A 25,253-nucleotide genomic window follows, 5' to 3' on the forward strand; every position below is an offset into this window, starting at 1 on the left:
TATTTGGATACTTTGGAAAGGAAATTGACAGGGACGGTGATTCAAGAGGCGCTGCAGCTGAATGAGAAGGGCGAGGCAAAGTACAAAGAGCGGAGTGTAGGGGTGAGAAAGAAAGCAGGAAATAGAGGCAGCTCATGCAGGCAAACACTTAACCCGTACTCACTCACTCTTATTCTCATCAGATATTGGTGGAAAATCCAGTTGTCAGATTTTTTTACACATAGTTTAAAATCTTTTCAATATCAGAATAGTTGGCATGATACCCCTCGTCTTAAAAGGTGGCGTGTAAAGGCAAAGAAAATCAGATACAAACTCGCTGTACCTCTGAAATGCGACTATGGAAGTCTTGTTTTTAGGAAGCAAAACACAGGGCACCTTTTTAAAGTTGAACATTTGTAATGTGCAAACTGCTTAACTTACACGGCACAGTCTCATAAAACCTTGGTTCATACTTACAGAGGCCAGGCAGACAGTCATTCCTCCCCTCATACACACAATTTTGCACGGGAAAGTTGGTTTAGTCCAACTCTGCTGGAAACTGATTATACCATGGCAAATGTGTGCCTCTGATTGGTTATAGGACTATCAGTTGCATGCAGTGGTATTTTTATTCTGTGTAGCGGTTGAAGGATGCCCCATAATGAAATCCAAATCTTGTGTTACCATACTCATATTCTGATAACGATTGTGTCTGGCTAAGCCAGGCAGATATCTTGCCATGTTATTTAGCTGTCTCTTCTACATATGCACTGAAAAAAGGGAGAGGTTTCTCCGGCCTCAACTGACTGTGAAAGTGGGAAATTCACAAGGTCGCCTGGGCCAGTCTGCAATTTTAGCCAACCGCCATCAGGAGGGTTGAGATTTTTATGTTTTTCCAATAAACTGTCTCATCCTTTCCCAGTTAATGCTAGTTACTACTATTCACACAGTAGTTACCTAGTTTTGTGTTACCTGGGTCACCCATGATTTTGGGGGTTTGTATTTACATGTCTCATATTGACCAAATATTTTTAGGTGCCATATACCAGTGTTGCATCTAAAACATTAAATGTCAGATGTCTGTGATCTCATCAAAACACTTGGAAAGATAATGGTTGATTTTCGGTGCTGAAAATGAGTTGGCTTTGACCAATGAACACCTTCCCCTGAACCTACCAACATGTGGAAAAGTAGGACCCATTGTCTGTGGTATTGTGTGTAAAGTCATGGTACATGGTAAAGTCTACCCAACCATCCACCCCGAGCTCCTCCCTGTATAGCATCAGTATGAAGGACACTATCCAGGAAACAAGTGTTTATCATACGTGCAGACACTGTAAATCTTCACAGAATTGTTTTTGGTTATTGCTGGAATTAGATTGTAACTGGGTTTGTAATGAAGAATCTGCAAGAAAGTTATAGCAAGTTCCACTTCAGTAAGTTATGGATTTCACTGAAATCTGTAATTAGATGCAGTATTTTCTCTAAGAAGTCAGTAGAGACACAGGATTGTTGCTCAAGTGACTATAGGTGGAAAAAAATAAACAGTAAACTCTATTCCCACTTGCAATTGTCTGTGCACTCACCAAAAATGTGGCCTCATTTATGCTTTAAATTAGCTTGCATAAATAGGCTGAAATGTGCCCGGAAAACACAAACACTAGACTCCCTGCTGGAGAGGCACAAAGGAACAGCACTGAACAAAATCTTTTGAAGGGACTCTAAAAGGGAATTAAGCAGGCCTGTCAAAAAATTAAACTGGCTCTAGTTTGAAAAGGGATTCTTTTAGCTCCTCTCTTCTGCCTCGCCATTCCTTCCCCCAGAATACATGGGGCTTTGCCAAGAGACTGCAGTCAACACTGCAGATCTTTCTGCCATGGAGGAAAACCTCACACGGAGTCGGTTAATATGACTCATTGTCTCATAAAACAAAATCCTCTTGTTTTAATCAGGAATTTAAATGTGGAGCATGAGCTTACGATGAACCAGTTTACTGCGTATTAATATAAATTCTTATGTAATGGTCCAAATGGCTGAGGCAGGGCCGGATTTCCGATTTGAAGCTGAAATGTCATACATGTTTTTTGATTGAACAGTAATATTCCATTAACATGTTACTGTTGTCTATGAATATATTCATACAGTGCAGAAGGGTTTCCTGCAGCGGCACAGTAACATTCACCAGTAAGAAATGATCATGTTACTCTGTCTCAGAAGCCTGAGATGCAGCTGTGCTAGAGCTGAACTAAATGTAGTTTTCTATAATTAACAATAATATCAAACCTTTAAAACTGAAGGACTTTTTTTTTTTTTTTTTGAGCTTTCAAATTTGGTTTCCTTTACAAACGACTTGGTTTTCTTTTCTTGAATTTCTTGGATTATATACAAAATGTTAAGCTATTTTTTCAAACTTGATAGCAGGGATTGCTGAGTGAGCTGCATATTAATCTCATTCTGTAGATATATTCACACGAATATGCAAGAAATAGGTAAGGCACTGGACTGTGGTACCTTTCTGGTTTTGTACCGTTAGTTTGAGTAAAATTGACCACTTGTGACCAAGCTTTGTTTTTATAGACGTGGAAGGCATTGTCATACCTTGTAGCATCTTAACAATGATTTTGAAGAAAATACTTGCTGTTAACTGAGTGTAAACCGTACGGCCTGAAGGCTCAGATACACCAAACTGACATCAAAGAACAGCAAAGGCCGACTGTGTTGTCTCCTCCTGTGTCCTGTGTCTGGACACACTTGAAATCAAAGACTAAAGCTGTATGTTCTGCATCTGGAATCAACTCTCCATACCCGCAGGTAGCAGTAGTCTGTGTTCGTTATTCAGAAAGGAATATCAGAAAATCTAGGTCTAGCCAGTTCAAGCTACGAACTGATGTAGGGAGATGATCTACACTTTTTTCATTCTGCGTGATCATGTTAGATGAGATGGGAAAAACCAGAAGAGCCTTCTGTGTGTGGTCTCTTGGCTTTGTTGTTTGCTTTCTATCGTCACTTCTGTTTCTGTTCTTCGTGACTGGTTGTCTATACTGAACAAACAGTCAGAGTGATCTGTCTTGTTGACGCATCCCGCTGCCGATTCATCATGCTGTATTGGCTGAAAAAGTTCCTCCTAATGGAAATGGTGCAGGACACACACAGCAAAAACTGGCAAACGTTGGCTTGGTGTGTCATGGCCCTTAGGTCAGACGGTAAACGATGACTAGCTCACAGAACAGACAGTCCCAGTCCGGATATGTGTTATATGAAGGAGGCAAATAGAGACTCTAATTCTTATGATAACACTGTCATAAATAGAAACAAAACTGTGTGTTAGAATGGAGCAGCTAAGTTGCCACGGATATATATCGTCTTTAATAAATGAAATGCTGCCACTGAAACTCATTCTGTGCATCTCAACTATTTTCAGATACACAGTTTGGAGTTAACCAGTCACATCCATTGCTCTCATGCAGTGACGATGAGCCTCAAACAAAAACACCTTATATAGTTGTACTGAAGACAAATTAAACATTAATATACACTGTATATGGAGACTGTATGTAGTTTAGGTCTGTTTGAGGCAGAGCTTAAATGTAACCGTTTCTTTAAAGCATACTTTCACATTGTTCACGATATCAGGTTGTTATCGACCTAACTACAAAAGTAGTAAAAAAAAAATAAAAAAGTTTCCACCTCCAACTGTTGGCTACATTTTTTTTACTCCCTTCCAAACTAAAAATGAACAGACATACTAATACACTGTGTATTAGTTCAATAATCTCTGCTGTTTTGTGATGTCATTTAACTTTGGTGGCGCTATTTATCTACGCTTGTTGGACTGTACTGGGCAACTGCACAGTTAATTTGCCCAAAATGAAAAATGACCATCCTCAACAAAACCAAAAGTGAACAAAGCAGCATGTGACAAATGTTTGTCTATGACTGTCAGGAGAACACGGTGGCAGAGCTTTGCATGTTATAAAACTAAAGTTCTAAATTTCTCTGAGAATTAGCTTTTCCAAACTTGTCAGAGCACTCAGTTAGACATCCAATTACGGCTACTGCTCTCCCAGGGCCGCGGAACAACTTTTATTAACTACTCTCTTATAAAAAAATGAACCCAAACATTCTGCAAATCCTTACTAGATTGGCGAGGGCTCGGGGTTGACTTCTAATCCCATTCGAAAGGTTTGTTCATTTCCGTGGCACTAGTCACGACAATCTTTGTGGTGCCCTGTCCAGCAGCTTAAAAGAAGAATTAGGTAAGTGGCAGCTGCATAGAAACATGCAGTGGACCATGTCTCAATGCATTTCAGCTTAGCTGTCGTAAGTGTCAGAGAAAGCCTCTCATTGCAGATCTGCTTCTGTCCTCCTGCCGGATACTCATTAGATCATTCTAGCACAGTGGCCATGTGCCCAAATGCCACCACAGATGTAAATTTAGTTCTTCTTTTGTTGCCTGCTCACCCTTGTTTTTCTTTCTGCATTTTGTCATTTGGCGTTTAGTTGTCCATGAGTGATGTACATGCGTGGATGGTGTTTTACCGTGCCCAGATTAAGTGCCATTGTTCTCTTTCCTGCTGTGTGACTGGGCTTTTCTTCATGCTTGCATTTCCCCATTACCACGCGTTGTGCAGCATGTTTATTATTCATGAATGCATGCAAAGCTACTTCTACTGAAGCAAATAGAACGGGAACCCTGCATTGCTCCAGTGTAAATAATGCATTTGGCGTGAACTTGCAGTCTTTCAGAGGTATTGGTGGGCCACTTCGTAGTGAAGCACGGTGTCATCATGGAGTACTACGAATACTGGGCCATGTCCCAAAAAACTGCCCTTTGGAGTCACTGGCACCTACTCTCCTGTCCTAAAGGAGGGCTAATGAGGTGCGCTGCAGTAGTTTCAAGTTATTCCTTTGACCCTACCCTTATTATGATGCAGAACAATCTCCACCAGCAGCAGCAGCAGCAGCAGCAGCATAGGGACTCATTATTTAAGTGGTACCATGGCTAGTAAGGGTGGCTTGTTTTCCTAGAAAGCTCAGCTCTGCAGTCTTTCCACAAACATGACAATTCAGCCAAATTTTGCCTCTGAGAACAACAAAACAAAGTTTCTACTCTCAGCAGAGAACCATCACGCCATTCATCGATGATCCAGAACTGATTCATATGCAATGTGTTCCACAGCCGTAGCCTCTGGTCAGCATTTATTCAGAGGACTGCTCCCTCTCCAATCCACTCAGTATCTCACTTTGTTAGAATCTTCTTTATTCCTACATTCCTCATCTCAAGATTTGAAAACTGACCTATTTAAAACGTATTGGGAGGCTGAATAAATAAAGAAGCGGCATCATGAAACTGTCTTTTTGGAGACGCACACCCATCACTTTAATGTTGGTGCAGAATGTAGGTCAGAGACAGTTTGGGAGCCACACACAGGACCACACACGGGAAGGTTTTGTTGCAGGGGACGCAGATAAACCAGATGATATGCAGCAGATGACACCATATCGTCAATTTATGTGGTGTGAATAAAATCAGATTATTTTTCTAACACCTTCTAACATTATGCCACTTATGATTCAATGTTGCCTCTGACAATAAAAAAAACACGTTGGACTACAGGGTTTCTTGCAATGACAGGATCAGACGAGACAATTTCCGAGATTTTCACAGCATCTGTTTAGGTAACGATCGCGTCATACATCTTCCCTCTGACCTGGCAGGAAAACATGACAGACTACATGCTTGACTAACGTACAGTGACTGCACCCACTAGCAAATATTTATGCATGTAATCACAGCTTTATGACTGTAAACGAATATTGATGATCTGTGGTGAGGGTGAGTCTGTGAGTGTGGTGCTCCCATAAACCTACCATCAGTTTCGTTCCTGTCACTTCCACTAGGCACTGTTGAGCCGGTGTTGTGTGAGAACTATAAACAAATTACTTCATCACAATGAATCCATGTTTGCTTGTTGGTGTGGGTACATAGAATAAAAACGAACAATGTGACAACACAATGACTCTCTCTTTACCTATGATGGAGTAGATGTCATTGGCCCAGAAGGAAATGTATTCATCCAACGTGCTGGTACAGATATTTCAATATGCCAGTAAATTAGTAAAGAACAAAAGGCAACAGCCGGGGGCAGGAAAATGAAGCCAACGTGATAGCGCCAACAACTGCAGTACCTCAAATGGCCACCTGGTTCCAAAAGTGACTCAATCCCCACAGACCTCCATGTTAAATGCTCAACTTTACACTTTACAGTCTGGTACAAAAAATAGTTTTGGTGAGACGGGACTTTGTTTTGATGCTGCCATGTTGGAAGGAAAATAAACTGTGCCAGCGCTGATTTCAGGCTTTCAGAGTTCACTACACTTGAATGACCAGTACAAGGCAATTCTCAACAGGTTACATATCACGGATTCTTATCATGCCCCAGGTGTGATTTTTTTGAGCATTTGAACAGCCGGCGGTGACAATGTTCCTGACCTGGAATATCCAGATATATAGAAATATCTCATTAACTTTCCTTCGTGCTACTTCGGAGTCACTGAAAGCATTTAGGAGCCTGGAGGGGTCTAAATGGACGCAGTCAGGCTTCATGATGTACGTCTCATCGTCATAACAGCAGCATAATGTAATGAGCTAATGACTGAGCTAAATAGTCTGTTGTATGCTTATCTTTTATGACGTTAGCACAGTTTAAATTAATGTCTAAATGCACTACAACATATACAAATTATTCTTTTATTTGTTATACAAGTGTAGCTACTATGCATTGTAATGTAATCACAATAACAAGTAACTGTTCCAAATTTCTTTCTCATTGTGAGCAGTTTTAGTGCTGAATGAGCAACATCCCTTTGTAATGTTATAAACATTAGCCTAACTTACCTTTATGAAAAGAAATCTGTTGGATATGGTGTTAAAAACTTGCTAAATAAACAAGACATTACGCTTGGAAAACGTTGGATTCTGTCCCTGATAGAAAGTGATCGTGACACAAGAGAAATCTGTTTCTCGAGGGATCTCACCGCTCTGTTTTATTGCATTAATCCACATCTGCCATCTAGCGGGATCTTTGGGAATCTTATTGATTTCCACTTTGCTTTCTCCCGACTATTCTGGCGTCCTGGGGCACAACAGCCCCATGTTAAATCGTTAGTTGCTCACAGTTGTCAGTTGAATAGTCAATTGAAGAGCGCGCTTTCCCGCCAATATGGCGGTGTTGTGATTAACGGCGCAGGTTGACGTCAGCTCCTGCAGCTCTATAGCTAATGTCCTAGTTATTATGACTATGTGTGTGTGCTGTTTGCCTACACACCATTCTTGATTTATTCAGGAGGAGGAGGAGTCAGTCACTGCCGTGATCACAATGGCGATAACCAGAGCCACCACACTGAGCTTCAAAACCACACTACAGGAACTCTCTGGGTGATATCGCAAAGGGTTTCCATCTTTGTATACAGTCAATGGTGAACACCACACTATTCTGAGCCATAACTTAAAAATTGTCTGTCGTTTTGGTCTAAAATCTTCATCACTAAAGGTCTTTTGCAAAGGTCTTTTAAAATAAAAATGCCCCAATTTTTAAAATCAAGCCATAAAACACGCAGTATTGTATGACAGTGCACAAGGTTGTGCATACATATAAGCATAGCGATATTAACGGGAGTTTTAAAGAGGGCTGCAGAGAAACCAAGACTGCATTGTGTTAAACTAGTTTCATGTGGAAAAAGGCAATGTGTTAAAAATGTTTCCCTCACCCCCGAAAATTGTTGAAGAGCACACGCACAAGAGTTGTTGGACTGCTGGTTTATTGCCATCATTACTCACTTTACTTTGGCATCATTTCTTGCTAGTTCTTATCTGCTCAGTCAGTCGTTGGAGCTTAATTGTATGAGCACGAGGACCCGAGTGAATACTGTTTATTCTGGAGTGACTTATATTGCTTTAAAGCAGCAGCATAATTTTCTGCTTCAGCAGACACATTGTTGGATGAAATGTGGAAATAAAGCTTGAAGATCCACTTAGCATTACTTTGATCTTATTACAGCTTATGGCTGGCTCACACATTCAGTTTATGTCAAAATACTTTTCACGGTTTTGAATATTCATTTAAGTCGGCGGTACGCGTGCAGCACGCGCACTTCTAAACAACATGTTGTGACTGACTCGATATCCGACATGACAACACTGCTGCTGAGGGAAAATAATTGAGGAAAACAACCTAGGAAATTCAACAAACCTGTTGTAGTTTTAAAATGCATATTACTCGACTTTTGGCTATGAGATCTTGGATTCTGTGTGAGTGCAATGCTATCAAGAAGGCGTTTATCAGTGTAATTAGTTTTTTGAAATCTGGCTGGGTTTTAGGTTTTGCGTTTTATTATTCTTTTGCAGCTCTGCCAGGGGTGGTGGAGATGATCCTTATTCATAAAATGCTTCAGAATTAGAAACTGAAACCAGTTCAAAGATTAAAAATGTAACCTTGGACGTTTTAACCAACAGTTAAACTTGAGTTTTTTCCTCTTGACGATAAAAAGATGACTTCTTCCAGACTGGTAAACTAAACATTTTGCATTACTATTCTTACCACCCATGGTATAAAAAACACTTTTCTTTCATTTTATAAACTGTATTTACGCAATTATTAAATGCTTATAACATGTCATAGTGTAGACAATATAATATGTATCTATACTGTTAGAAAAACATTATATTTACACATTTACACCTACATTGGGGTTGTGAACATAATAGAAACATATGTTGGTACAACACAAGAACATTCAAAAGTACCACAAGCCACTGCCTTTAAAATGAAAACACAACTCTCAGCTATTTTAAACCAATGCTGAATACTATAACCTTCACAAAGCTAAGATTTAGTGCAGGACTGTAATATTGGAATGCAATTAGTTTTCACTGGTGTACTTAATGAACAGGCCAGTGAGTGTGTAATTGTCTGTAAACAGCTACAAATGCTGAATGAACAGCTTATATAACAGTACAACATAGCTGCTATCTTATAAAAGGACTTTAACTGGTTGTTGACTATGCTCATACAATTCACAGGTTTAAAAGAGACGTTTTCAAATGTATTCAAAACCTTCACCTGACCTTACTCACCGTTAAAGTAGGAATCTTTTTATGAGCCGTTAGCAGGTCATGTGGTGTTTTTAAATGCTAATGAGTGGGGAATAAAATAAACCGTGATCAGTAAATATTTTCATGACCAAAGTGCCGTGTTTTCATCTTGAATTTTTAAGCGGTTTCAGGAAGACACATTCATCTCTCCTTTGCATATTAAAAAGCACCAAATGGTGATTTATAAATATGAATATAACTGCGCCGTAAGTCAAGATTTCATTTTTTTTCCCCCTTTGAATTTTCCTCCGGCTCTCATTGTGATGCTTGGATGGAGAGCTACAGTGTGCCGAGTGCGGTTTGGTGCCCTATTTGCATAAAATGGGACTGAATGGAACAAACAAAGTGTACTGCTCTTATGCTGCACTTTACAGTTTGTACTTGCAGCGGCTGACTCTTCCTCTGTTCCCCTTGTGCTGGTGCGGTGTGGTGATGCAGTAGGACAGCTATCTGATCCCTGCTGTGTTGCACCGTGTGTCCGGTGGCACAGAACATGCTGTGAGGACACGGGATGAGTCAGAATCAAGCGGAGCCTCGCCGAACCACAATAGCGGAGGAGATAGAGAGATAGAGAGGGACAGGGCGAGATAGAGGGACTACCCGAGTGTGTCAGAGGACTCCAGCTACACTGAGACGACCTCTGTCTCTGCGCCCGAGGGGATGTTTTCCAACAGGTCTGAGCCTAATGTTGGCTTCTGGAACTAAGTACTCTGCCTCCTCTGGTCCGCCTCCTCCAAAATAACACCCTACCAAGCCCAGCGGGGAGTAAAAGCTGGAACGAGGCCACAGCCCTCCACCCCTGCCCACTAAATTTACCGCTGTTTTTCATAACTCCAATTCTCTCTGTCAGCATTAGGCATGATGCGAGCCCTCGAGTCACATAGAGTTTGATTGTGGCAAGTTATTGAAGCAAAAAAAAAAAAAACACAACAAAAACACGAAAGTCCAATTTTTATTCAAGAGAATTGGAGATTTCTTTCTCTGTGTTTATAACATTCATGGCAACAAACTCGTGCATATACACCGATCAGCCACAACATTAAAACCACTGACAGGAGACGTTGATAACATTAACCATCTTCTGCTGGGAAACCTTTGGACCTGGTGTTCATGTGGATGTTACTTAGACGTGTGGTACCCACCTAGACCAGACCAGGTTGTGCCTGATCAATGAAAGTATATACTTACATCCAGAAGCCATGCTTGAATAATGCGGTCTAAAAGATCTTCGAACATTGTCGCCGTCATCCCTGGGAGCACCTTGCGGCTGTGCACTGTAATTGATTGGTTGATACCACTTCGGTAGGGGTGATTGACCGGAGGCATCTTTGACCCACATTCTCCCAAAGTGCCACCTCTCCTTCGCTGCCTGTTTCCTCCTTTTAATTATGTTTTATAGTTATGTCGCCATCTGTACTACAAAGAGCACCACAGTCTGCTCCATCTTCATCTGCATAGTAAATAATTAAATTGACTGATTTTTTTTTAATCCATCCCCTCACCTTTCTGTGTATAATCAGCCCCAACCTGCAAGTTGAAGACATTTTTAATTTAATTTATGTGAGACTTTTCACTTGCAAAACAAAACCCCTTCCCTGTTTAACGCTTTAAGTATTTACATACTTGCACCGTCTTGCCAGCTGAGCCATATGCTACAGTGCTAATTGCACATTTGATTGCATGCACAATCTCCTAACAAGCTATCATTTCTTTAGGTAATAAATCCCGCTGACTTAAAGCTGCATGATGCTCGCATGTCACTTATTGTGTGATTTTTTTAAAATGTTTTTTCTCCCTTAGCAGTCAGTTGTGTAACGTGCAAATCTTTTTCTTCTTTGCAGTTATCTGTAGGATTGCTCGGGATTTGTGGGTGCAAAAACACGCTCTGAGCAAATTCCATCACTTTATGGAAATGGCCATTCCCTCACTCCATTCATCTGGGGATTTAAGTAGTGCCCCCCCTCCCATCCTGTCATTACAATCCCTTTGTTGAGCAGACTTTCCAACTGCCTTCTAGATCTGAAGCTTTTGTTTTCTGCATTTCAACACATCATTATTATCAGGGAAGATCTTTTTAAGGAGCAGAGCCACATGTCTGACATCTGCAGGGGTAAAAAAAATGGATAAATAAGTAATTATTATCACAGAAAAGCTTACCTCTCATGTTACTGCTAGCAACCCATCACAGGCAGTAAAAGTGCAGCAGCTTCCTTCAAACTTCCAGACACTCCAAATGAACAGTGTGTGTGTTTTACAACTTCTGCTTTCTATGCATTTTAAATAACTGAGATTGGGGAGTTTTTTTATTTCATGTGCCTGACATACAGTAAAATGAATACAGCCTGTGTTGTTGTGTTGATGCAATGAGCAACAGCTTAACATAAATAATTTGGAGGATTAGCACTAACACCAGTGCTGTGCTTGCTGTAGTGTATTCCTCAGGCGAGCTGGGCTTATTGTTGAAGAATAAGTGTCTTTTTTTGACTCTAAAAGGAAACTGATTTTGTAAACAGTAACGAGTTAACCTCGGGGTCAATGTACTGAATACATGAGTTGATTAATCAATTTCGAAAAATTTTGTATTTTTGTAAAGTTTAAGTCATTTTAGGGAAAAAATAGAGGCAGATTCATAGGTCTTCAGCAGGGGGCCCGCAACCCCTAGAGCTCTGCGGAGGTACTGCAGGGGGGTCGCAAAATCTTTTATTGATTAGACTTTTTAATTTTTTTTTACATTTCCCCCACCAATTTAAATTTCATTAAATGCACATTAACCTGAATGCAAAATATTTTAGTAAAGGCATAAGGGATAGCTTAATATTGAATGCGAAATGATAGTAATAATGTATATTTATAAATGGCTGAGTTTAATGTAGAACACATAGAGTAGGTAGGGGGTCCCTACTTTATCTCTCCATCAGTTTGGGGGTCCTTGGCCTGAAAAACGTTGAAGACCCCTGGGCTAATTTATCATCATTATAAACAGATTCTCTGTCTGCAGCTGACATTTTAAAATCGCTGCACAGAAACTAGAAAGAACATTTTCCACCACCGTCCGACATTTTACCAACCGAATAATTAAACGACAGTAATTGGCAAATTCATTCATGCAGGAAATCATCACCTCAGTTACCACTCCACCTGTAAACTCATGTATTCTGTTACTTCCTAGTGAATATTTACCCCGTCAAAGAAATGATACGGTTATGTAACTTTTGTGGTTCTTTTGAAAAGAATAAAATAAAAATTAAAATAAGAAAATAACAACTGTTGTTATGATGTCAGCCGCTGAAAACTCACGGTGTGCAGCCAAATTTACTTCAGCGCTGCAGAAAGTTCTTGTCGCGTGCCCAGAGATTCTAATTATTCATATTTGAGAAGATGGAGGCACAAAATGTTTTGTATCTTTGCATAAAAATAGTTAATTAATTTATAGTTAAGCTTATAACAAAGCTTTTAGTTTTGTTCAGTATTTAACTACAGGACAGTGGATGATGTGAAATTAGATGACTTAAAGCTTTATTTAAAAAAGCAAAAAAAAAAAAAAAGACTAAACAGATACATTTTATGTGTTTTACTACAGCAGCGCCAGAACTTCTGATTTATTGGTCATAACTGATTTACTGTGTTTCATCAGACTTTGTAATTTTACCCATGTTTTCTGTGTCAGTGTAATGGCTGTTTATGTAACTTAAGGAATGCTTGGCCTGAGGCGTGACTACAGGAACACCAGCAGTCATATTTAGACAAGGGGTAAACAGAAACGTCCAACTTAAACAACAGCGCTGCTTTCGTTTCGCCCTCCAACCACGGCAGCCTTCTTCAGTTCGTCCACTCTGTGTCACGTATCAGCTGCAAACACACTTCTCTTTCTTATCGGTCCCACTGACTCACCACTGCACCAAGGTAATATGTGCTCGTGAGTTTGTTGTGTGAAAAATATAGTGTGTGCGCGCGTCCATTATGTCGGTCCATCACGCTGCAATCAGAGAGATGGCTTCATTTCACAATCAGCAGCAGTGAGAATCATTAATAACACATAGAGCAGCGGATCAAAGGTTGCAATGAGTGCTATTGTCCTGCGGTTGCTATGCAACACAAAATTTACCATCCACATGTAAGATATCTGTTAATTACCAAGTGATTATGCTGACATGATAGTTGTTAAAAAGTACAGGGGGAAAAAAAAGTGATGGACAAGATGAGTCAGTAGCTATATCTGGTTAAATAATGGAGTCAGCACCTGATCATCACCCAGAGACCAATTTAAATGGTGTTCATACTTAATTTAGTCGGTGTTGCTGCAGTCAAGCTTGTCAGCTAAAAGTCACATTCATATACTACTAAATTATTTTATATATTCTGTTTTGGAAGAAACATCAGTTTGTGGATCGGCTCCTGCCAAATCTCTCAGGGAGGGCAGCATTGGCAATGTTGTTTAACTATTTAACAGCATGCTAACAAAACATTCACACTTTGCATGGAGAAATTGCTTCTTTTTTTATTTTTTTTTTATTTTTGCTGCTCATATTTTGATGCAAGGCCTGCTGCTTTAGCGTTAATGCAAAATGAACCGACTCCTCATAATCTACTGGTTCATGAATCATCACTTTTAATTTAAGGTGCGACAGAATATGAAACGGCAGAGACGCTGGGGTTTATAATGTGCAGTAAATTAAAACATTTACCTAAACAACCATTGCTTCTCACAGTTTGAATGAATTTGTGCACTGATTTTATCTGTTGTTCAAAGCAGCAAAAACGATCAGTAACCGAAAGCATGTCTAGTGCATTCCTGATACATTGTCTTCCATTAATATATTGACTCTTAATTAACTGGCAGGGCAATATGATATATAGATGCAAACAGTAATATTACATATTACATATGTGAAATCACAGGAACTAGCTTACATATGAGAGTCTATTCAGGTAACAGCCAAACTGAAATAAATTGGCCTTCAACATCTTCATGGACACAGCTTTATGGTGCATTTAGAGGCATGAGGAAAAAATGTGTACAGCAGTGACGGTCACAGATACCTATTGAATAATACTATGGAAAAACTTGCTTCAGCATACTTTCCTATTCTACTACTCCATAAAGTCATAGCGAAGTAGTAAGGGTGGATGTGCATTGTCCAAGACTTTTTGTGGCTTTCAGAATATTACTTCTCTGACTTTAAAAAGATTACACGAACAGAATCATAACTCGCACAGTAGTCGCTACAAGTACATCTTTGCCTTCGGTATATATTCATTTCTTTGTAGAAAAGAATGTAGAAAGACATGAAATTTGAAAAAAATAATCTTTTATATACTGTGCTCTGCTAAAAAGGTATTCTGAATGACATTGTGTATTACACTGCACATGTATATCGATTCACAGCTAAGCCCTCTTGCAAATTGTTAGCCTTTTAAAGCAGTTGTTAAGGTACAGGGTTAACAAGCAGGCCCAGTCTCAAAGCATCTGGCCAATCGGTGAGTAGTGAGAGCACATTCACATTTGCATGCACCTTGTCTGTATGCTCAGACCTTACATGCGTACTTGGACAGCGTGTAACTGCGTCGTGAATTAATTGCAAAGCTGATTTACGAGAGGGCACAAAAAGGTCCACAGGTTGGAGAAGATGTGTCCCTGAACATGACACGGCTGCATCCAAACTGATCACCAAACTAACTGTTCAGGTGTGCTTCCAACTTGTACAAATCTGCCTTAACCTATCTCCCCAAATAGGTTTACTCCATTCGGGGCATTTTGTGATGAGCCACCTGGTCTCAGTGTCACGTCAGTCAGGTGGAATAATTTTCCTGTTAAGCAGCTTCAATAAGCCACCTGAACACTACCAGACACAAGATGGAAATTGCAATATACGATGCCTGAGTAGATTTAAATGTGGAATAAAACCTGGCATCCTACAGCCCAAACCATGAGTCTACAGTCACAGACTATCTGCTAGACATTTCATTTTCAATAGGCACAGCGGCGTGCACTCAAATTCCAATTATTTCTGGAGTTCGGCTGTCAGAACAGATTTACTAGTTTTCCCTCGTTCTTGTTATCGGTAACTGCAAATATGTAAAAATATGATTGAGAACAGAAGATTAAATATTTAATCTGGGTCTAATATTTCTTTTCGTAACATAAACAGAAGTGGGAGAGATGAACATACTACACACGCTGAGGTGGAGCCTTGGAGCCCGTCTGCAGAGCAGGGCACCATTAGAGGTAGTGTGTTTTGCCACGGAGCTCCAAATCCGCTGTGGCGAAGGGAAGTATCTTGTTAATCATGTTACCACTTCGTCTGGTCTGGAGTTGGAGCCGGCGCGTGTTGGTGTTGTGCCAAACGACTGGGAGTGCAGACGAAAATTCGTTTTCTAACTCTGTGGGAGTTCATTTACCTGGTCAGTCCCTGCAGAACAAACTAAACGATCAAATAAAGCACATCGCTTAAAGTAGACGCAGCACTCTCTGTTATTTTGTCCTGCAGTAGCCACAAATTGTAAGTGTGTAAAAACAAAAAATACAGCCCATCAAGTGGATTTTAGAAGTAAGTTGTACCCTTTTTGTAGAAACATACAATATTATGTTTGTCTTTTTTGTGTAAAACTCACAGCCATTTTATTTTTCCTAGCTTAAAGTCTTCTTCCTGTTGTTACATTTCTCGGCAATTTATACATTGATTCACAAAACACATTTTCATCCAGTGAAGTTAACATTTAACATGAGAAGCCCTGCTTTTGATTGATCACGAATATATATATATATATATATAAACTTAGAACAAAAGGTTCATTAAGGTAAAGCGTCTACAGCCTGGTCCACATATTAATCCACTCACCTGTTGCAGTTTGCTCTGTAGCTGACGTTCAAGGCTCCTGTTGCCTAGGTAACCTTCTTGTATGTTTCCCGTCTGAATATTTGCGGGTAAATCATCTACATTTACCTGACGATCCAAACCAGAGAATTTGATAGCAGCAATTAAAGAAGCTATAAGCAGCGTGTCTTTGAAGTGATCGTTTGGGAAATTCTGCGTTTGCTTCGTATACTAATCATCGATGTTGAGGTGAGAAGGAGTTTACGGCCATGTTGTTATATTGCTGCTAGTCTCTTCCTGTGTGGTTGTCTGCAGAGTTTGTCTTGATTGAATTCATTTACCCCTGGCTCCTCTTCTTTGTCCAAATCTGGATTCGGTTTCATCACCTGACCAGACGACAGCAAGTGTAAATCTAAACCCCGGGCTGCAAATAGTCCCCTGATGAATCTGTGGGTGACATTTCAGACACTGTGTCTAAGTTTTCCCCTATAGTCTGTGTTCTCATAACATCCTGAGTGCGTCAGCTGTCTGAGCCTGTACAGAATTAGAGCGTCCCGTTAAGATCTCACCGGCTCCGGCTGTCAGTACAAAGGCAGTCGCAGCACAACATCTGCCTCATATGCAAACCTTTGCCAGATAAGCAAGAGTTGATCTCTTTGCACGAAACCAAGCATTTTACTAATTTGAGTGGCTGCATTGGAACAGAGTTCAAAGCGGAGCTGTGATTTGCGACGGCTTTCTCGCGGGAGAGGAGGCCAGCGCTGTTGGCAGTAAGACGAGCCACTGATTGCTTGTTCCACTCTCCACGGGCCTCTCAGATGGAGATGGAGAGTATTACCGGACTACAGTCCTCTGAAAGTACATGAAGATTACTGAGCCGAACACATTAAGACGGGCCACACAAACAGCATTACTCACCTCCCAGGTAGTAGGATCACAGCAAGTGGGACAGAGGAGAGCATAAACAGACTCCATTTGTTTTTGTGTGTCGGGTCTAAATTGGGATTATAAATTGCAGTGTAGTTGGGCTTCTTCTATCCCTGAATGTTTCTGCACGAATGCAGTCAGATATCCGCACATCATGCATCATATATATATGTCAATACATTTTGTTGAATGCATTTATTTTGCTCAATACGGCTTATAAAAACTATAAATACTTACAGAAGACCGTAAGATAACAAAGGCTCATCCGCCTGTTTAGTTGTAGAGTCTTGCTGATATAGAGGCTGCTTCCTACCCGCAGAGATATTTCATGAGCTGCTGTTGCCGGGCAGCTAACATCTAATGCACAAAGTAGTCTTTTCCTTTCTCTTCCGTGACGATAATCCTGCTGTCTGCAAATGAGTCCCCTTGACGGGACCCACCTGTCATTCCATGCGGCCTTTAATTGTGCAGAAGTAGAAGCTCTAACATAAGTTAAAAAGGTGGATTATATGAACTGCATTACAGTTGTAATGAATGGGCAAAAAAAGATATAGAAACTGAAACGTTTTTCTAATGGGGTGTAAACAGGTTTACTTCTGCTTTCAGCCTGGTCATTTTAATCTCGCAGCTAATGGGGATTGACTCACTTCTGGAGCCAGCCGTCTACTGTACGCGGCCATTCACAAAACTGAAACTCTGCTTTTTAAATATCCAGTTGGTGGAGTATATTTAACGGTGATATGTACCAGAGTTGGCCTCCTTCTCTCTGTTCCCTCCAAGCATGACTCGTAATTGGTCAACAGCCTGCATCTGCCAGCCAGAATCCACCGAAGTTGAACCAAAGTGTGGATATTACGGTGCTTAAGAAGCCTGTAACCACATTATGTGCGGCATTGCTTACCCCGTCGTGTGCTGCCCTTAGTGGGCGAATCCTTCACACAGCAGAAATGTCCAATATACCCAAGCTTTGTTATTTTAGGAGTCACACTAATTGACCACCTGTGACTGCCAAGTCAACGCTCTGGGATCTTGTTGGCTCGAGCTCAAGTGAGCCAGCCAGCAAATCCAAGTTTTCATACGATGAAAATATGGCTAACTGCTGCAGCTGCTGGTGGTGATGATTTTTTTTCATTTATCATGTATTTTGTCTTCCAGAATGCAGGAGAGGGACCTACAGAGCACGTGCAGAAGGGCGCTGCTGCTGACCGTCTGTATGGTGTCTCTCTGGGGACAACTGACCAGTGCATCACACAGAAGCCACATAGGTATGCTGTGCATGCTCTCCGCTGACTGAACATACCGCTGTCTTTCATAACGGAGTTTTTCATTCATAATATACAGAAACACACGTTCACACTAGGATGTACTATTCTGGGCTTCTTGCCCAGAACAGTCAAAGACTGCTACGACTGGCTGATCAACATAGCCACTTAGGAAGCCGAGGACGAGTGCTTTAAACGGTCATTTTGTTCATTTATGCTTTTCCCCATAACTGTTATGATGAAAAAGTCCCATCCTTTGACAGAAAGGGACTTTTGAAAATAATGAGAACTTTTGGACTTCCAGGAAGAAGCTGTGTCTGACTGTCGGTTAGATATCTCATGACTGTTAATGGCAGCAAGAGCAAAAATGAAATAAACACACCGACACTCTGGCATTATCCCTGAGAAGTCTAGTTGAACAGAATTTAATGATAATTTCCTGAAAATGGAGCACTGCTTATTGACTTGATTTTTTGAATGCATTTTTAAGTTAATTTTCCAGGACTTAAGCCATTAACCTGTCAGCTATCCACCATTTACTCCAGTTTATGTAATTTACAAAACGAAAGGTGCATTTCCAACAACACAACCTTTTAAACTCCTGAAGACATTTTATGTCCATTTGTCAAACTATAATAAATAATCATAAGATAATGTAGTGCAGCATAACAAATGCAATAATAACCCTATTATCAGTAAACTGTAACACATCGTGCACAGGGTGATGTGGAAGGATTGCACTTGACGCATTTTGAATAAATTGGTACAGCAGTCGCAGTTTGTCACAACCAATTCTTTTTAGGAATCACATGTGTTGTTCACATTTCACCTCGCCGAACTTTTTGAAGAAGACATGATATAACTAGCTCAACTTCCTTGGTTTTAACTCGACTGCAAGTAATTTTGTGCACATGAGAATTCAGCGGTTTATTAGACATGCAAGTCAAGCCTCAAATGGAAAAAAAAAAAGTATTACCAGTACACCAAGTGTGCGCAGGCATCTCTGTGTGTGCATGGTCAGGGGAGAAGACCTTTCAAAGCAATTTTCCTTAATGGAGAGACGTCCTGAACCCTGGGTGTAACGGTAGAAACTGTGACTACACATTGTACTAATGAGTCTTATTCCACTGGTGGACAAGCAGCACACACAATGGCTGGAGGGAAACGGCTCCACTTTGAAGATAAAAGCGTGGCCAGAAAAAGTCTACAATACAACTATTTAAACATTAAATGAAACAAAATGGTCCACAGCATGTTCCTTGTCTGGGTCAAATCAAATCAACACTAGACGGCAGAGAACTGGCAACTAATTCTGAACTAATTCAGTTCAGCTTCCCTCGTGGACATGAGAAATAAAATGTTGTCTTTAATTAGGGTATATGTGTGTTGTTCCAATATTTGTGAAACAAAATTTGCAAGGGTGGCACATTTCATTTCTGTTGCCGTTTCCCATGTCTGCACTATTCACTGTAACTTTTTATCAGCAACAAAATAAGTTTTTCTTTACATACATTAATACCAAGGAGAAGTATGCTCAGAACTGCAAATTATTTTGAACAGACTTAGCATGCTACTGTTGCTCTAGCGAGCTCTTATTAATCCAAAACAATCCTCATGCTTGTAGTTGTGATGGAGTTTAATTTGCAGTGGGATTCTTCACTTGTCGTGGTTTGTGTTTATTAAATTTCTGTTTTGTACAAATGTCACGTGTGCAGCATAGAGCTGTGCCCATCAGCAGCAAAGTAAAGCAGGTAAAGTACATTTGGTATGCGTACTGACAAATGTGTGCATATTCATACAATCACCTTTAGCTGTTGAATATAATATAATTTAATACAGTAAAGTGAATATAAAATTCACTATATAGCCAGAAGGATGCAAACTCATCTGTCCACATACTTTTGAGTAGCTTTGTTATTAGGCCTTTCTTCATAGTTTGATCACTAAGACTCAAATTGCTAATTAGTGAAAGAACTCAAGACTGGCCTGCAGAGGTCTGACCTCAACTCACCCAGTAGATTAACTGCAAGCCAGTAATGACCATAAAACTAAAGTGTGGTGCTTTTATACACAACTGAACGGCTGTTACTGGTGCTATCAGAAGCAAATAAATCTCTCTGTATTTTTCAGACTAACAAAATTTTAAATCTGGCACCTGTAGAGATTTGTTTTACGTCAGGTATCGATTTGACCTGGGCGGAAGAGGAGAGCAACCATGGCAACCAAGACAGAGCAGCCGACAGCAACTTGGGGGAACCAATGGCAGTAAAAAAGAGTTATGAATATAAGCAAGGTTCCCCGAGTTTATCATCTGTGGCGATCAGGAAGAAGGTGAGGACGAAAAAGGATTGCTATTGCCTCGGCACTTGCTCACGGGTGCACAGTGAAATGAATCCGCTACCAGAAGGGGGAGACAAAAGGTCCGCACAGTGGCTTTAATGTTACATGGCTGAATGGGAGAAAATTATTTTTTATTTTGTCAATCACATACATTCAATATGAATGCAAATCACAAAATCTTTAGGTATCCACATATGTTTCCGCTTGGTGCATACTTTATTTATTTATTTTTTTTAACCGCTGCAATTTCATATAGCAAATCACATCTTCCTGTGATCCAATCACTTTATTCAGTATTTCCTGAATATATTTCGTCAGGGTAGACTGACAGCATTGTACCGAATCCCATTTGTTTGACTGCAAACATGCTGGATAAACCGTTTAATCTTCAGGCTTACACTGCACTCTCTCTGGTTTTGCATTTGTCCCGCTCTTGTGGTTTGTGCACTTATTCCCGTGATTTATTAGGAGAGAGAGAGAGGGCCTACACAAGTAGCCTGGCCCCGTTCTCCTCGGGCTGCGCCGACACTTCTGTAATCACGCAGCCTGTCCCTGAGCTACGGAGGTCAAGCCAAGGTGGGCCCAATAAACAAACCTCTTTAGCCCTTCTGTTTATTGAGGTAGGGGCTTTGCCAAAGCAATTGAACCTTTCACCATAGCCTGACTGCAGCATGCTGAGCTTACAGCACGCACACATAACCCCTATAATAAGACCACTGCATCCCCCAGAGCACCATCTACATTCATTAGCTAGTCATGAAAGAGTGGAGAGGGAGAGGAAGGACGAGAGAGGGTGCGAGGAGGGAGTGGACTGGAGAGAGAGCGATAACAAGTACCTTTCGGCTGTACAATTTGTTTTGGGCCCATCGATAGGATTTAGACTGATGATGTGACCGGGTCAAATGGGAGCCTCATTACTCTGCTATTTAGATACTTGGACACTTTTTCCCTTCACAGTAACTCACTCTGTCTAATTTAGAAACGGCAATCAAGCTCTCTGTGGTTTGTTGGTCAGTGTCTGCGAGGGCAGATGTGGTGGAGAGGGAAACGGGTGTGAAAAACACATTTGCCACCGAGGCCGTGTGATGCGACGTGGCAGCAGCTCCCTCTTCTCGAGATGAAAACGCTCTAAGCTGCGCTGTTTACAGGTCGTAAACTCCGTTAGATCCTTAAATGTAAAGCGTTAAATCACATGGTTCGTGGATCGCTCCGCAAATTGCAAATGCAAAAATGACTTTAGAGATCAGGTTTACACTCCTGTCCTATATCGGTGCGCACACACACAGGGCCACGCAGCCTTATTAATGAGACCGAACGGCACACTGGCTCTCATTTGAATTGAGGAGCATATTTCCATATTTGCTTGTGTTAGAGACTTTCTAAAAACTGTGCAGTGCACTCTAATAGCTCGTTCTCAAGTTGATTTTCATGCTTCAGGGGAATTTTTTTTTTTTTTTTTTTTTTTTTTTGGATTCTATGTAAATTAGTAGTTTAGTTTAACTTTTTTTGCACTTCATTTTTTAGTGTTTCATATTATGAACAAACTGATTCTCCAGAACCCAAATTAATGGCTGAATCCAGCAGTACAGTTCTCCGCATGGTCCCAGACAGATTATTTAAGAAAGATACAGAATATTTGGATGTGTTACATTAATAAAAAATTCTAAATTAGAAAATGCTTACTAGTATTGTTGCCTTATTCCAGCCTGCAGGGAAAAAAAGCCTATGAAGACAACTATTCATGCTTGATGGGTCTTGATGAGAATCAGGCAGCAGCAGCAGCAGAGTGCCTTTCTTAGGGTTTACAGCTTGGATTATTTTAGAAAACTTGTGAGACTCCAACTTTGAATAATATGGGGAGGTTTAGTCATTGTGTTTTGAACAATAATAGTTATTTTTTTTTCTCCACAGCACTAGGGCAAAGAAAGTGCTAGATGATTGGAAACAGGAAGTGTATTTTTTGTACTGCATAGTAGTCTTTTGTGCTTTCCCGATATCTGCTCCTCTCTTTATTCACACTTTCATGGGTCATCAAATAGAATACAGAACCTAAAAAGCTATCTTCCTTAGCATCCTTAGCATATACGCCAATCAGCCACAACATTAAAACCACTGACAGGAGAAGTAAATAACATTGACCATCTTATAACAAATCAGTGTTCTGCTGGGAAACATTTGGACCCGGCGTTCATGTGGATGTTACTTAGACATGTACCACCCACCTAGACCAGACCAGGCACCTCCACCACATAGCAATAACACTCCGTGATGACTCCTTGACACTCCAACTCAAAGAACATGAAAACTGCACTAGAGGGAGCTACACGATATTAGAAAGGTGGTCATAATGTTGTAATTTTTAATTTTGGCCCACCTACACTGCAGTTGAGTCTTGAGCTAACTCTGATTAAATACATCAAACTTTAATGTCACAGTCTGTTGATGACTTGGAGACTACTTTCTGTTTTGCCGTATATGAATCACGGTTTTCCAAAGAGAAGCAGAGTGCCTGTGCTGAGGGCGTTTGTCTGTCCTGAAAATGCTCCCGGTGGTAGTTGGAGACGTTACACATCAGCTCAGCTTTGCCTCTACTGATGTGTGAGGGCAAATGAGAAACACCGAAAAGCTTTGGGTGCTCATGACAGAAAAGTGCCATGTAAGTGCAGCCCATTTAACTTCACAGGAGTTTGTTGTTGCACAATACTTTGTATCCAACAACAGCAATATGTTCTTTAAAGTAAGTAAAAAGTGGGATTTCTTTATATCATTATTGTTTTTAGTTAAGCTAGTTAAGCTAGGTAAGTTAAGCTTCTCTATGACCACACACACAAACCTGTGACATCACTGTATGTATTATAAGAACCGGATACTCAAAGACGGACCTAGTGGCTTGAATGATTAATGTTGACTGAGTGCAAGTTTTCCTGGTTTGCGTCTGTGTTGTGCGGCCCGTGTGCGCACATGCATTATTGTTTCTCCCACTGGACCCATACGTGCGTCACCCATCGGCCTTCGGCCTTTCGACTGTGGTGATGTAAGTCCAATTTAAGCTGCCGTTTTCGGAAAGCCAGCATATACTAATATGAAACCTCTATGGATTAAAAAAGACACAATACAGAATGAGTACCTCAAATGGGCTATAACAATAGTTGACGGGCCAAACACATTTTGCGCCAACTGTTTTGGCACTGAATCCTGTTGCCTTAATATATTAATCTCTCTGGACGTGCATGGACAAATCCGTTCTCTCCATTAGTGTCTAGGAATGAGAGAAAGAGGAGATATTTGTTAGAGAATATAGGTATCATTCATGACCAAATAAATAACTAAACATCATTTGAGCTTGTGAAATACAACAGATTAGCCTTCAAAGCAAAGCAATTACTTTTAGTGTATGTGTTCGTACTTTGCATTTTAATCACATAATATTTCTACTTCTTTGACATGCTTTTTTTTTTTCAAACTTACTGGGTTACCTATTGCAAAAGAAATATTTCTGTTCTAGTGGTTGCATGAATCAGGGGAGGGAGTCACTGCCAGAGGAAGAAAAGGGACCACAAGTGACAAATAGAAGAGATAGGAGACCCGCCAGATAAACTGTGCAGACTGCAAACAAGCCATTGGTTTTACTGGCAGCTCCACGGGTCAGTTTAGTGCCTCATTTGTCAGTTCACCTACAGAAATTAAGGAAAAGGATTTCAAATGAAGCGACATACTGGGGGATCTCGGCCAAGATGGAGCCACACTATCTGTGCATTTTCTACCTCATTATTCCTCATCAGGATCTTCCTCCAGTTTGCTGGCTTGTAAGGAGCCATGTAATGCAGTGCATGTACTGTATCTAGATCTATGTTGTTGTGCGATAGCATGCATTAACCCGGCGCACACTCCACATCAGGTCAGTGTGGAACCCTTGCCCAGAGATTGCGTGACATTATACCAAGCGGCCGCGAAGCAGGTCACCCCCCACCCTGGGGAAGAGTGGGGAAGCGGCTGCGGAGCATCCGTCCTGACATTTGGAGAGCAGGTGGACGACACAATGGTGGAGAGCTCACAAGTAGAGAGAGATTGAGATGGAGATGCGGGGCTGTTTGAGATGCGCTGTGGGGATGACAGGGGTCAGCTCGCCCCCATCTCCCAGTGGCAGCTACGGAGATTAGAAAACCATCAAACGTCCTCTGCTATACGCATCTGAATGGCAGCTGTATAGATGAGCCATGAGTGGCTGCGTGCGGCCTTGGTTGTATCCTCTGCATGTGTGGTTGTGTAGCCAACAGAGGGGCGCCGAGGGACAGTGTATGTGCGGAGAGAATATCAATAGTTCTGTCCACATAGCATGTGGCCAATGTTATGGTGATGAAAATATAAATGATTTCATATTTTACTAAAATGCAAAAATTAAAGAGATGGTTTTCTAGACGAGTAATATATAATATGTAAATATTTACAGAATAACTTCACGGTCAGACCTTAATGAATTGCACACATGACTCTGTTCATGCATACTGGATGCACACAAGAGTCAAAATGAAATATGAAACAGTGGCTGTGGTGGTTCTGTGGCTACATCTACTGTGAGAATCTGGAAAAGTCAGAGTCATGTCTTGTGCATGCTGTACAATGCAAATCAACCGGACAGGATCTCAGACACAAACCTCTTGTTCATGTCATTTTAAGTTTAAAAATTAACACTTTGTCAACACAACCAGGCAGATACATTGAAAGGCTTTCTGGTGCTGAAACTGCTAAAAATAGGGAAGTTGTGAATGAACCAAA

General features: G+C 40.7%; 1 protein-coding gene across 3 annotated transcripts in view; it reads left to right on the top strand.

Moving 5' to 3' along the window:
- Positions 1-25,253, top strand: part of tafa3a (TAFA chemokine like family member 3a) — an 89,218-nt gene that overhangs the window by 35,422 nt on the left and 28,543 nt on the right. For all 3 annotated transcript variants that reach the window (XM_047581797.1, XM_047581798.1, XM_047581799.1), the window contains one exon: positions 18,031-18,140. In XM_047581797.1, coding sequence (XP_047437753.1) covers positions 18,032-18,140 — 109 coding nt within the window. In that variant the 5' untranslated portion in view covers position 18,031. The remainder of the gene's footprint in view (positions 1-18,030; positions 18,141-25,253) is intronic.

This window comes from Mugil cephalus, chromosome 4, assembly GCF_022458985.1.
Source record: "Mugil cephalus isolate CIBA_MC_2020 chromosome 4, CIBA_Mcephalus_1.1, whole genome shotgun sequence".
Lineage (NCBI taxonomy): Eukaryota > Metazoa > Chordata > Actinopteri > Mugiliformes > Mugilidae > Mugil > Mugil cephalus.